Source organism: Pleuronectes platessa, chromosome 16, assembly GCF_947347685.1.
Source record: "Pleuronectes platessa chromosome 16, fPlePla1.1, whole genome shotgun sequence".
Lineage (NCBI taxonomy): Eukaryota > Metazoa > Chordata > Actinopteri > Pleuronectiformes > Pleuronectidae > Pleuronectes > Pleuronectes platessa.
In genome coordinates, this window is record NC_070641.1 from 1,645,123 (window position 1) to 1,658,350 (window position 13,228).

General features: G+C 39.9%; 1 protein-coding gene across 2 annotated transcripts; it reads right to left on the reverse strand.

Annotated features, from left to right (window-relative positions):
• Positions 1-38: 38 nt before the first annotated feature.
• On the reverse strand, positions 39-8,029 carry hao1 (hydroxyacid oxidase (glycolate oxidase) 1). Of its 2 annotated transcripts, none has more exons than XM_053444065.1 (8): positions 7,856-8,029; positions 5,955-6,106; positions 5,225-5,327; positions 4,958-5,130; positions 4,142-4,233; positions 3,291-3,449; positions 477-546; positions 39-319 (listed from the first exon to the last, which is right to left on the reverse strand). In XM_053444065.1, exons 1-8 carry the CDS (start codon positions 7,990-7,992, stop codon positions 252-254), a joined length of 954 nt encoding a protein of 317 aa, XP_053300040.1. In that variant the 5' UTR covers positions 7,993-8,029; the 3' UTR covers positions 39-251. The 2 variants fall into 2 exon arrangements, with proteins under 2 accessions (XP_053300040.1, XP_053300039.1); XM_053444064.1 differs by having other exon boundaries at positions 5,225-5,495; positions 7,856-8,028.
• Between the last annotated feature and the right edge of the window lie 5,199 nt (positions 8,030-13,228).

The following is a 13,228-nucleotide window of genomic DNA, read 5'->3' on the forward strand; positions in this document are numbered from 1 at the left end:
GAGAACAATATCATTAAATACACTGCAAAGCTCCTTAGTCACATCAAACATGATTTTTAATAAGGACCTCCTGTATTTCTAAAGATCTATAACACGACACAGCTTTAGGATAATATCATAGTAACAAGTCAAAGTAAAAACCTTTTCATATGATATAATACAATTTATGGCACAAATGAGTAACAAATGATTCAGGTTCAGGGATCCATCAAGATTGCATTGTCCTGTGAGTCCAACCACAGATTCTTCTTTCACATCCTGGAGGTAAAATCCAGTTTCCTGACCAGGGACCTGCTCACCTCAGATACGGAGCGGCAACCTAAACACAGAGACACACGCGCGCACACACAGACATGCGCACAGGCACAGACACAGACACACACACACACACTTTTTCACAGTTCAATTTGAGGACTTTACACAAATTTGTTGGGTATTGGTTTGTGTGTGTGTGTGAGCGTGTGGTTGTGTGTTACCTGACAGTGCCATAGCAAGTCGCAGCTCCTCCTTTAGAAGTTCAAGGACCTCAGTCACTCCCTTTTCCCCCTGGGCACAAATTCACATGCTCAATTAACATGTTTCTTTTCTAGCATGCAAAATTACAGTTAATCATAGATTGTCATTTTGTAAAGAACATGTAGATAGTCTATGTTTATATTTAAAAATGTACTTTTCAAGCCAACATTGGCATTCGTTTTGATTCATGCTAAGTACCAAAATTGAAGTCCAAATAATTAGGTTTCATATCCATTGGTAGTGAATTTGTAATTGTTCAGTTTAGAAAATCAGATACAAGAAACCATTCAAATAATTTGTGCCCTGTTTAGACCAGGTATTGACATTCATTCGGAGAGATCCAAGTTCAAGTGGTCAGCTCTGGTGTAAATTCATTGAGGACACATTTAAGATCTTATCATCAGGACTACATTCAAAGGTGGTCTGGGACAAATGTGGCTACGTATATTCTTTTAGCAGTCAAAACTCGAATGTCTCCTGGACACCAGTGAAGGACCATCCACTCAGCTGACATCCTCTGACCGCCCAAGTATGTTTACAGTCCCCAAAGTTTTTCCTATGACTTGATTGATCTTTGGCAGCTGCCTGATTAAATGTGAAATGGTCTGTATTTATTTATAACTGTTCTTTTCTTGATGACCACTCAAAGCACTTTACATTACAGTTTTTTCCCATTCACCCATTCACACACACATTCAGACAGTGCCATCTGGGGAGCACTTTTTCTAAGAGGTTCAATTCAGAGAGACTAATTCATAAATGTGAGATAGTCTAGCTCGATAGTCAAAAAAGGATGGTAGGCAGTAAGACTCAGCAGACTTCTTGGTTTTTCTGAAGTGATAATAATTATTTACTCTGCTCTCCAAAGATAAGACGATTAAACTCAAATAAACGGCACATACATGCTGGTAACACAGCTTCACCTATTTTTTCCAGCAAACACAATCTTCTAACCTTAATTTTCCACTAAAGAAGATAATTCAGATCACCTAATGGCTCTTTAAAATAGGACATAACTTGAAACATTACTAAAACTGCCTACCTTCCATTTTTTTACCCTCGAGCTAGACCTGAGCTAAAAACAATGACCACCGCAAATTGATTTTCTGTCCTTGGCAAATAAGTAAATCTGAATATCATTGTAACACTACCTGAGTGCATTGTGTCCATCCTTGCTCCTCAGTCTCACCAACAAATGCACATATATACAGACCATTGACAAAATACCAGTGGTGTATAAAGTATTTGAAAACCATACTTGAGTAAAAGTACAGATATCTTACCTGAAAGTGACTTCGGTAATAGTAAAAGTCACCCGTAAGAAAATGACTTGAGTAAAAGTCTTAAAGTAGCTCATATTAAATGTACTTAAGTATCAAAAGTATCTGGTGTTGAAATGTACTTAAGTATCAAAAGTAAAAGTACAAGTACCAAACTTAAACATGCTAAGTGTTTTTTATGGTAGCCCTATACAGACACAAGCAACCCAAAATTATTCTCATCAGGATTTATTTCAACTAACTGAAAAATTATAACAAAAATATACATATAAGGTATATTTGTAAACATTCAAACCCCAGATGCTGAGGTTCAAATAGTATTGGACTAGTGCATCTGATCTTCTAGGGACAATAAATAACCAACACAACAGAATAAACAAGGGCCTCTTCCTAAGATCAATAATAGACCACAGTATAACCACTAAAAAATTGTTAACTGTAAATATCACTAAACTTGGACCTTTCACTTTCTAATCAGCAGCATGAATGATACACAATTTCCCTTATGATAGCTCAGCAAAAGGAAACAAGTTCTAGGCAAACAAAATAAGATAGTTTCTCTTTCGTTAACAAACTGCAGAGTGCTAGTACAGAGAAGAACAGGCCAAATTTCAGACCGAATAATAAAGACTGAACTGAAACGAGCTCCTGCATTAGCACCTGTATAATTCTAAAGGGAATAAATGGATGGGGAATGTGCTCGCATTGATCACATCCCTGCCCTTTGTACACACATCGCTACTCCCCATTGGATGGTTTAGTGAGGTCCTCAGAATGGCCCCTCCAGAGATGGTCATGGCCATGGCGGAATGCCAAGAAGACGATCAAACTGGACACTAGAGGAAGTACAACTCGTAACAAGGTTTCCTCCGGACGATTAGGGTCTTGCGCTGGACTACCCCCCCCCGGTAGTCCGGTTGACGGCTTATCTCCCGTCCCGCCCTCAGGTAATCCTCGAGAGGCACCGTCCGTTCTCGCGCAAACATGCACAGTCCAGATAATCCAATATCATGATGAGAGATTGACAATTATATTCAGATTTTAATTTGTAACGAGTAACGAGGTGTTCAATGTCAATGTAACGGAGTAAAAGTAAATCTTTTTTCTTTTAAATGTAGTGGAGTAAAAGTAGAAGTCCTGATGAATATAAATACTCAAGGAAAGTATAGATCCTCAAAAAAACTACTTAAGTACTGTAACGAAGTACTTTTACTCTGTTACTTTACACCACTGCAAAATACCCATGTCTTTATAATCAAACTGGCTAAAATCTATCACCTTCAAGTTTATGTGAAAAGCAATGACATAGATGTTTAAAGAATATTGCATAGAGATCTGATCGCAAGTGGTAAATGAAGATGCATGTGGAGACATCACATCAGGTCTGAAATGAAAAACTCTCTCAGGACAGATGTTAATACCAGGTCTGAACAGGGCCTCGATACCCCCTCCTGATTGAGGCTAATGAGTCTGTAGATAAGTGTTGTGCTTCACCTGACAAGCAAGGCCCCAGAGCACTGGTCGACCAATGAAGATGGCCTTAGCTCCCAGTGCTAAGGCCTTAAGGATGTCTGTCCCGCGCCTCACTCCTCCATCCATGTAGACATCGCAGCGACCCTGCACTGCCTTTACCACTTCATCTAACACATCAAGCTGCGCACACAAAAAACAAGGTTGCATGATTGGACAGACTTACATCTTTTATTTTTCTGGATGGGCAATTCAAAAACAGTAATCTCATTAAAAGCAGCAATGTGAAACAACACAAGACCATTACAGGCCAGAATTAAAGTCCTGACATGACCAGCTAAAGCTAACTTCTCTCACTGAGCAAGAAAAGTGAGGGTGGGATATAAGAGGAAAAGAGAGGAAGTGAAAAGCAGGTGTCAAAGCTGCAGTTGTTTTGACGTTTGGAATTGTTAAAAAACAGTTTGAAACTGTTATAAAAAGGGAAACTTAATTTAATTTATTTTTATCAATTCAATGTTATTGAATTTATTTGAATTGGAAAATATTATCCAGACTTACAACCCCAACAGTACAGTTTCCAGTTTAAGCTAAAACCTTGTTCAACTTCAAACCCAACTACAAGGTGGCACCTTTCAAGATATTCAAGGATATTCTCCAATGTAACAGGAGGATGACACAATGAGAGATGCTCTAAAAAAATTTAAGCTGCCTTTTTCACTGGTTTTGTTGACAATAAGAAATATAGTGAAAAACATCATGAACCTTTTTTAAGAGACCACAGTGCAGCCATGAAAAATAGAAAGAGGTCCATTTTAGATGTTATATAGGTTAAGGCTATACAATTTCTGACCATAAAGTATAAGAAACACACAGACCGTGGCAGGAACCCCATCCAGTTGTCGAGCTCCATGATTGGACACTAGGATGCCACTGACACCATAGTTCACAGCCTTGACAGCATCCTCACCTATCAATCAATCAATCAATCAAATTTTATTTGTATAGCCCGTATTCACAAATTACAATTCATCTCATAGGGCTTTAACAGGGTGTGACATCCTCTGTCCTTAACCCTCAGCAAGAGTAAGGAAAAACTACTAAAAACCCTTTTAACAGGGTAAAAATACGTAGAAACCTCAGAGAGAGCCACATGTGAGGGATCCCTCTCCCAGGACGGACAGAAGTGCAATAGATGCCACGTGCAGGAAAACATCATCAAGATTAAAGTCTTCAAGATTAAAGATTAAAGTCTCTAGGAGCATTTGATGAAGGTAGACATCCCGAAGGACAACCCCAACATGACATGCCAAGCAGTCCCGCTGCAATCACAGTCCATGGTCAGCAACCATCCAGACCACGATCCACCATCCAGACCAGACGCCACTCCAGTCCTCATACACACACAGAAACCGCTGAACAAGTTCATTTTGACCATGATGTGTCAGAAACAAACTATAAGGATGTGTTGATAAAAAAAAAAAAAAAACATTCTAAAATATTCACAGATAATTTAAGTAACTTTATCTTCTTTGCTTCATATAACAGCATTTATTTCAGCTGTAAACATTTTTTTTTAATTCAACTTTGAAATGAAAATTAATACCAATAGTCTTACTTTCATGGCACAATGGAGTAACTGTGTGTTATTTTGTGTGTGTGTGTGTGTGTGTGTGTGTGTGTGTGTGTCGTACCATTCAATATTCCTTTCACAATCACAGGTAGAATTGTATGTTTCTTCAGCCAGGTAATGTCGTCCCAACAGAGGGTGGGGTCGATTGCTTTTGCAACATAAACAGCCAAACCACTGTCACGGCCATAGTTTCCCTCAGAGAATGCCAGGGAAGCTGTTGAAAAGTTAGACATACTAGACACGCGCACATCCACACACACGCACACACACTCTGTAGTCTCCATGTTGGTAATTTAAGAAAATGTAATTGCTATGGTGCGACTCCTACCTAAGGTGTGGGGGCAGCTGAAAGCTGTTGCGCATGTCGTCCCATCTTCTTCCTAGGTATGGCGTATCCACGGTAACAAAGATAGCCTTGTAGCCCACCTCCTCTGCACGGCGAACCAATGACAGTGTGAGCTCTCTGTCTTTATAGATATAAAGTTGCAGCCACAGGACACCCCCAGCACTCGATGAGGTTGTCATTGCTGACATCACTTCCTCTATAGTAGAGGTGGCCCAGGAGCTCAGCATCATCCCTGTTCCCACAGTTCGGCATGCTGGGTAGATGCATTATATTTCTGATGTTAATGATTTATTTCAGAGTGGTTAAATTAAGTGGAAAAACTGGTTATGGACAGACATAGACAGACATTTTCATTTACATTAATTTTGTGTTATATTTTTGGTTCTGAAAATCAATGCAAATAAAAATCCTTACGGTTTCAATAGGGCTTCTCACCATTCGGTGCTCGGGCCCTAATTAATGTTTATACAGTTGCATGGAAACATGAAAAATGAAATGTACATTATTTGTTTGGTGGTGGAGTTTAAATTAGAAAAAAAATTATCTGGTGATAATGTGCATGTTTAATCAGCAAAAAACACTGTTTAGCATGCTGTGACTGCTGCCGTGCTGACATTGTGAAGACCTTTAAAAATTGAATTCTATGTGTAACCAACTAGATTAGTTCTACAGTTTGAATCTCTATTATTCAACATTCTACAGTTTTGTATACCTCTTGCTGTAGCTGTTTCTCCTTCAGGATGAGCCATCCTCTGCATTGCTGTGGCTGCCACACAGAGAGGCATGCTGAGCCTCTGGCCCAGCATGGAGACAGACAGATCCACTACAGAAACATCCCTCAACACCCGAGGGACAAGATACCACCTACACACAACACACGTGCACGCACACACACAGTGTAAATGCAAAGTGCAATTTAATACTACTAATACCAAGGCACTGTTGGTTTACTGTTCTCTGGTTTATTGTTCTTTCATTTAGTCTCTAATCCACAAATTATAAGAGCATTCTTAGAGATGCCGAACTGTATATGAGGGGCTAAGTTTGCCTAATTATATTTTACTATTAAGTAAATGCAGGAAAACAAACAAGTACCAATATTGGTCTCTGTGGAACTTGTATCTTATTTGGTAACTTACCTATTTGCTCTCCTATAGGTTTACCCACCTACCAGTTTAAGTTTCCAACACTTCCCTCCCTTAAAATAAAATCCAATTTGGGAAGCATTTCCACTCAAATCTGGCACACGGCTTCCTTCAAAACATGAAATGGCAATGGTTGGGTCGCCTTTGATAACCTCGTAAAATGTATTCGAACTGCATCCTAAAGGAATAGTGCACCCCCAAATGATAATTCACATCTACTCACCCCTACGCCAATAGAGGAGTGGGTGAAGTGTTTGAGTCTACAAAACAGTGCTGGAGTTTCAGGGGCAAGCAGAGTAGCAGCCGGAGCAGCCGAATCCAATACAAGACAGGTTCGGCGTCAGGGACCATCACAAATGCTAATGTCCGCTAGCTTAACCACTTTTAGGTGTAAAACACGGTGGAAATGACCTTGTTTCGAGTTGAATATGTGTGGCTTGTGGACACTTTGATGACACCGCACAAGCAGTATGGACGAATGTTTTTTTCTGTTGCTTTTTGTCTGAAGATAAGTTCCTTGGATTCAACTGCTACACTGTTTACCCCTGAGTTGACAATGAGTTAATCGTGACAGAGTTTGTCAATTGTTAGGCTTTAAACCTGTCATATGATCAATTGCCATCTGATAAATTAAAAAATATAAATATAATAACTTTATTTGTATAAAACTTATCTAAACAATGTTACAAAGTGCTTCATAAAATCCATGGCGAAAAATGGCTGAAATACAATATTTGATCACCCTGAGTAGCCAGCCTTGACCTACAGACAACCAACAAAGACAAGATACGAGCAGCAACATTTTGAACAAGCAGCAAACGAGTTCCTAAGGTTTGACTAAGGCATGTACAAAGGGATGTTGCAATAGTCACGACGAGAAAAGAAAAATACATGTATTACCTTTTCAGGGAGAAAAATCAAGGAGAGATAGAGCTGGTATGATTTGGGATATTTGCATTAGAAAAGTGATAAGAAAACAGAGCTCACACATACATACAAAGAGTTTAATGTTCACACAGATCAATACGAGGACTTAACACAGTCTTGCAACAAATTTAAAAGAGATTATGAGCATTGTGGTCATGCCCTACATACATCTATTTATATATAAAGTAGATTTACTTTTTACTTTTCTAAACTGTTCACAAAACATATGAAAGTGTCCTTGGGTTCCGTGAAAGGCGCTGTCCTGCCACAGCTAACTGTATTAGATCGTCCTAGTAGCAGATACATTCTCAAAATATGAATACTTGTTTATATATATATATATATATATATATACATATATATAAACAATTATGAATACTTGTTTATATGTATATATACAATTATCGGAAACAGCAAGCAGTTAGACTGTAAAAAAGTATAAGATAATTAATAATAAAAGTATGCACAAGTGTGATTGCTGCCGGACTAAAAACAAAGTGTTTAACTAACTGTATGTGTGAGCGCCTGTGTGTATGCATACCTCTTGAAGGCAGCAACATTGTCAGCCAATGTGCTTTGTTCATCAGCTCCTGAGCGGTAGTAGTCATACACAGCTTTGGGAAGAACTTTTCTAGCTTCCTCCTCAAAGTCAGACACACACACTCGCTGTCCTGACATTGCTGTTCATCCAAAGTTAAAACACTGAGAGGTTCAATGTCTGTCTCTCTGTTATAGTGCAGGGTGTGTAATCATTAACCTGCTGGAGGCCATCGACACCATGGCTCCTTTTTCAGCCGTGCCTATGATGGGAGTTGCTGCCCTACTCAGTTTACACAAGTCATGTTATGAATGTTAGAACAAATCCAGATGATTGCAGGCTATGTGGCTATCACTCTGAGCCACCTGGACCTTCAAAATCCATATATATATATATATATATATAATATATATATATATTATATTATAATATATTGCGAGTGTGGTTATGTTCTGCTTACATATGAACTTTGGGTTCACAAAATAGTAATTCAAGGTAACAGAAAAATCTCAGAAAAATCTCAAAGCTCAGATTCACCACCAAATGTTGCTTTGTTTGTGAACGCACACACACATCTCACTCATGTTGTTAGCGGATATTTTGTTCAAAAATAATTAATCATTTGGTTATAGAAACTGAACTGAATCACTACCTGAAATGATCAGGTCAGTTCAGTTGACCTATCAGTCAGTCAGCCACCCAAATTACTCCTTGAAAAGAAGAGAACTGTATGGATACACTCTCTGGGGAGAACATAGTAGTACTTTTTAATGTCTGATGCAGCCTATCCTGCACAATTAAAGTCTTGGAAGTCTCCATTAGGAAGTATAACTAAATGTTTTATTTAATAGTCAAGTGTTGCAAAAATAGTTATATTCAATAGGGGTAGCTCAGAACTCACTGACTACCCCTACCCCTCATTAATATCCTCCATTAATGATTGTTCTCATCTAACTAGTTGAAACTAAGTTCACCTGTGTTTCAGGTCATAGAGAGGGAATTAGCACTCTGAGCTGCAGTCAAGGACTAAACAAACCAGAGATTGTGTTTTTGTAAAAAATGTGTGCACTGATCCTTGTGTTTCAGTTCATTGAAAAGACTAATTCCCAGCACAAGCTCCAACGAGTAAGGAGTAAAAGATAGAGAACTGCATTGCATGCCACTGGCACATATCAACGGCAGCTGAAACGATGAGGTCTGACTGTCTGCTTGGATGATAACTTTATGGACAATAACACGAGCAAGCATGTGGGAAATAGTGCTGCACACAGCTATACAGCTGTGGCCAAAAGTTTTGAGAATGACAAGTATTGAAGTTCACAAAGTGTGTTGCTTCAGTGTTTTTAGATCTTTTTATCAGATGTTACTATGGTATATTGAAGTATAATTACAAGCATTTCATAAGTGTCAAAGGATTTTATTGACAATTAAATTAAGTTTATGCAAAGAGCTAATATTTGCAGTGTTGACCCTTCTTTTTCAAGACCTCTGCATTCACCCTGGCATGCTGTCAATTGACTTCTGGGCCACATCCTGACTGATGGAACCCCATTCTTGCATAATTTATGCTTTGACTTTGTCAGAATTTGTGGGTTTTTGTTCGTCTACCCGGCTCTTGAGGATTGACCACAAATTCTCAATAGGATTAAGTTCTGGGGAGTTTCCTAGCCATGGACCCAAAATGTCAAAGTTTTGTTCCCCGAGCCACTTAGTTATCACTTTTGCCTTATGGCAAGGTGCTCCATCATGCTGGAAAAGGCATTGGTCGTCACCAAACTGTTCTTGGATGGTTTAGATAAGTTGCTCTCGGAGGATGTTTTGGTACCATTCTTTATTCATGGCTGTGCTTTTAGGCAAAATTGTTAGTGAGCCGACTCCCTTGGCTGAGAAGCAACCCCACACATGAATGGTCTCAGGATGCTTTACTGATGGCATGACACAGGACTCATGGTAACGCTCACCTGTTCTTCTCCGGAAAAGCTTTTTTCCAGATGCCCCAAACAATCAGTATGGGGATTCATCAGAAAAATGACATTACCCCATTCGTCCAATCCCTGTACCTTTTGCAGAATATCAGTCTGTCCCTGATATTTTTCTTGGAGAGAAGTGGCTTCTTTGCTGCCCTTCTTGACACCAGGCCATCACCCAAAAGTCTTCGCCTTTCTGTGCGTGCAGATGCACTCACACCTGCCTACTGCCATTCCTGAGCAACCTCTGCACTAGTGGTGCCCCGATCCCGCAGCTAAATCAACTTTAGGAGACGGTCCTGGCGCTTGCTGGACTTTCTTGGACGCCCTGAAGCCTTTTTCACAACAATTGAACCTCTCGCCTTGAAGTTCTTGATTCGATAAATGGTAGATTTAGTTGCAATCTTACCAGCAGCAATATCCTGGCCTCTGAAGCCCTTTTTGTGCAAAGCGATGATGACTGCACGTGTTTCCTTGCAGGTAACCATGGTTAACAGAGGAAGAACAATGATTTCAAGCACCACCCTCCTTTTAAAGCTTCCAGACATGATCTCCAGACATGTCCCTGTGAACACTCTCCCCTGTGTTAACAAGAGAATCACTGACATGATGTCAGCTAGTCCTTCTATGGCAGGGCTGAAATGCAGTGGAAATGGCTTTTTGGGGATTAATTTCATTTCGTGGCAAAGTGGGACTTTGCAATTAGTTGCAATTCCATCTGATCACTCTTCATAGCATTCTGGAGTATATGCAAATTGCCATTATAAAAACTGAGGCAGCAGACTCTGTGAAAATTTATATTTGTGTCATTCTTAAAACTTTTGGCCACGGCTGTACAGTGCAGCAGCAGAGGAAAACATAAAGTTAGAGATCTCTTATGTGAGATATAAAAAAAAGGTATATTCTCTGATGCTTGTCCAAAATGCTGCAGCACGTGTCCTGACAAGAACCAAGAAAAGAGACCACATTTCTCCAGTAATAGTTTTGCTACACTGGCTTCTCGTTAAATCTAGAATAAAATTTAAAATTATCCTCCTCACCTTCAAAGCCCATAATAATATGGCACCATTATACCGCAAAGTGCTGATAGTACCTTATCAACCCACTAGAGCAGTGGTTCTCAAAGTGGGGGGCGCAGAAACTCTCTAGGGGGGGCGCAACATCAAGGACAAAAAAAAAAGAAAAAAGACCGACGACCTGTCACTGGTTATAGTAGAGGAAATAAGGGGAACAATCGTTCATTTTGTGATACAAGCATGAAATTTGGCATAAACATTCTTCTGGGTCATCTCTTTAACTTTAGAATGGGGGCCATCCAAAAATCCAATATGGCGGTCATTTTTCAAGATGGCCGCCAAATCATCAAGTCATAACTATATTTCTTGCATATTTGGCTAAATATTTCACCAATTGTGATAGATAGATAAATATTTGTTTGTTATTTTGTCATTTTTATGTTGTAATTTTTTATTTTTTTTTTAATTAGTCATTTATGGTTTTTTTTAATCGATTTTTACAAGCGATTACTTGGCTAGAATAAGTCTGAAAATACAATTGTTTCAGTGTCAAGTCAAAAGAACTTCATTGGGCCTCAAAGGTCTCAGTGACATTCACAGCTGCACAAGGCTGTACAACACAGTGTCAGACGAAAACATTTGCACCTGCCATTAGTACAGCTGTTTTTGCATGAGCATTTTGCCAATTCCTGGCAACTTGCAGCAATTGTTGGAAGTGTTGTCCAGTTCACCAACCACTTTTGTCCTTGCAGTTTCCATCCCCAATCTGCAGGACTTGGTAAAACTGGTTGAGTGACAGTTGCTTGGCCCCAGACAGCTCCTGCTTGGTAGGCTGCACGTTTAATGTGTTCCTTGAGGGCTGCACTTGTTGGTGGTATGGCATCATATGGTCTTTGCTTCGAAGCGAACAGATGCAGTCGAGCATCATTCACAGATGTGGCTGCACTTGATCGGTCATACATTATGACCACAAATCTCTCCAGCATTTGGAGGTCATCATGATCAACGCTTGTGGGCCAGTGACTGAGCTTGGTAAATGTCCCTGACACTTCATCACACACATTCCATGTTTGCCATATAGATTTCTTAGCCTTGCCACGGAATGCAGACACAACGTCACACCCACTAAATGCATGGAAAAATGGTAGGCCACTGGATCTTTCTGGCCCAATTCTTGAAACAATGTCATGGATTGGAATCTATCGTGAATGCGCTCCCTGACCAAAAGCAATCCACAGCTTCTCCAGACCTATTGCTTTGAAGGATTGGAAGCAGGATATTGCTATAATAACAACATCAGTGTTGTTTGCTTTGATTGTCACTGTGCTACTTCCATTTGCTGTTGCATGTCGCATATGGACGAATATTCTCGTATCTGCCTCTTCTTGGGAGCATGGGGCCAGGTCTCAAGATTCTGTGATTTCACTCTTGTTGCTGACTATCTCTTCTCCGTTTGTAACCACAATAGTGCTTTCTGCTACTACTTGACATATTTTTCTTGCCAGAAAGCTAAAGAGTTCAGTCTTGTTGTCATCATCTCGTAGGAAGTTTTTCCAGTTTGAAGGAGCCTTACTAGATTCTGTTACCCTTCTTCTAATGGCTTTCCCACGTTGTGCTCTGGTTTCTGACTTCAGGCTGGACTTCTTGTAAACGTCGAAGACTATGTCAACTCGCTTGTACTTCGAACAATATGCCTGTATCTTAGGAAGGATGTCTTCTGCAGCATAGTACCTAAACGTTTTTGATCCACGTGGAGGGTTTGCATTGATGAAGGCTGACCCATCAATAATGATAGTGTCAGCCTTTGGCTCTACATCAGGCTTGGCGATTCCAGATTCCAGTATGTGCAGAAGTTCTGACTTCTGGGATGAGTGAAGCATTCCATTATCACTCAGGGAAGCAGGAGCTGACTAGTTTTCATGCATGAAGAATTCTTCCAAGTCACACTGCCTTGTCTGGCAAGAGATGAAGAGTCGTGAAAACAACTGACAATCTGATTTCAGGGCATTCTCCTTGGAAACAATGGTAGGAGCTTTAGGCTTGAAGAAAGCAACTGGATTCCTCTTGATTGTTTTGTAAAATGCTGATTCATTGTGATTTTTCAGTCTTTCCATAAAGGTCTTGAACTGTTCCTTTCCATTTGTGTGGTGAACAATGACCATTGTTGCATTGGCTGGGTCAGCAATATCCTTTGTGTCCAAGACCATTAGATCAGATGAATCCTCTAGGAAAGGATTGCCACATGCCTGAAGAACTCTGTGAAGAGCATCCAAGAAAGACTTTTGAGCACTCAGACCTTGCTCGTGATGCTTGGTGGCTGCTGTTGCATCCTTTCTAATGGATGCAGCCTCATATTCAGCAACGATGTAGCTAGGGCTGCAACAACGAATCGA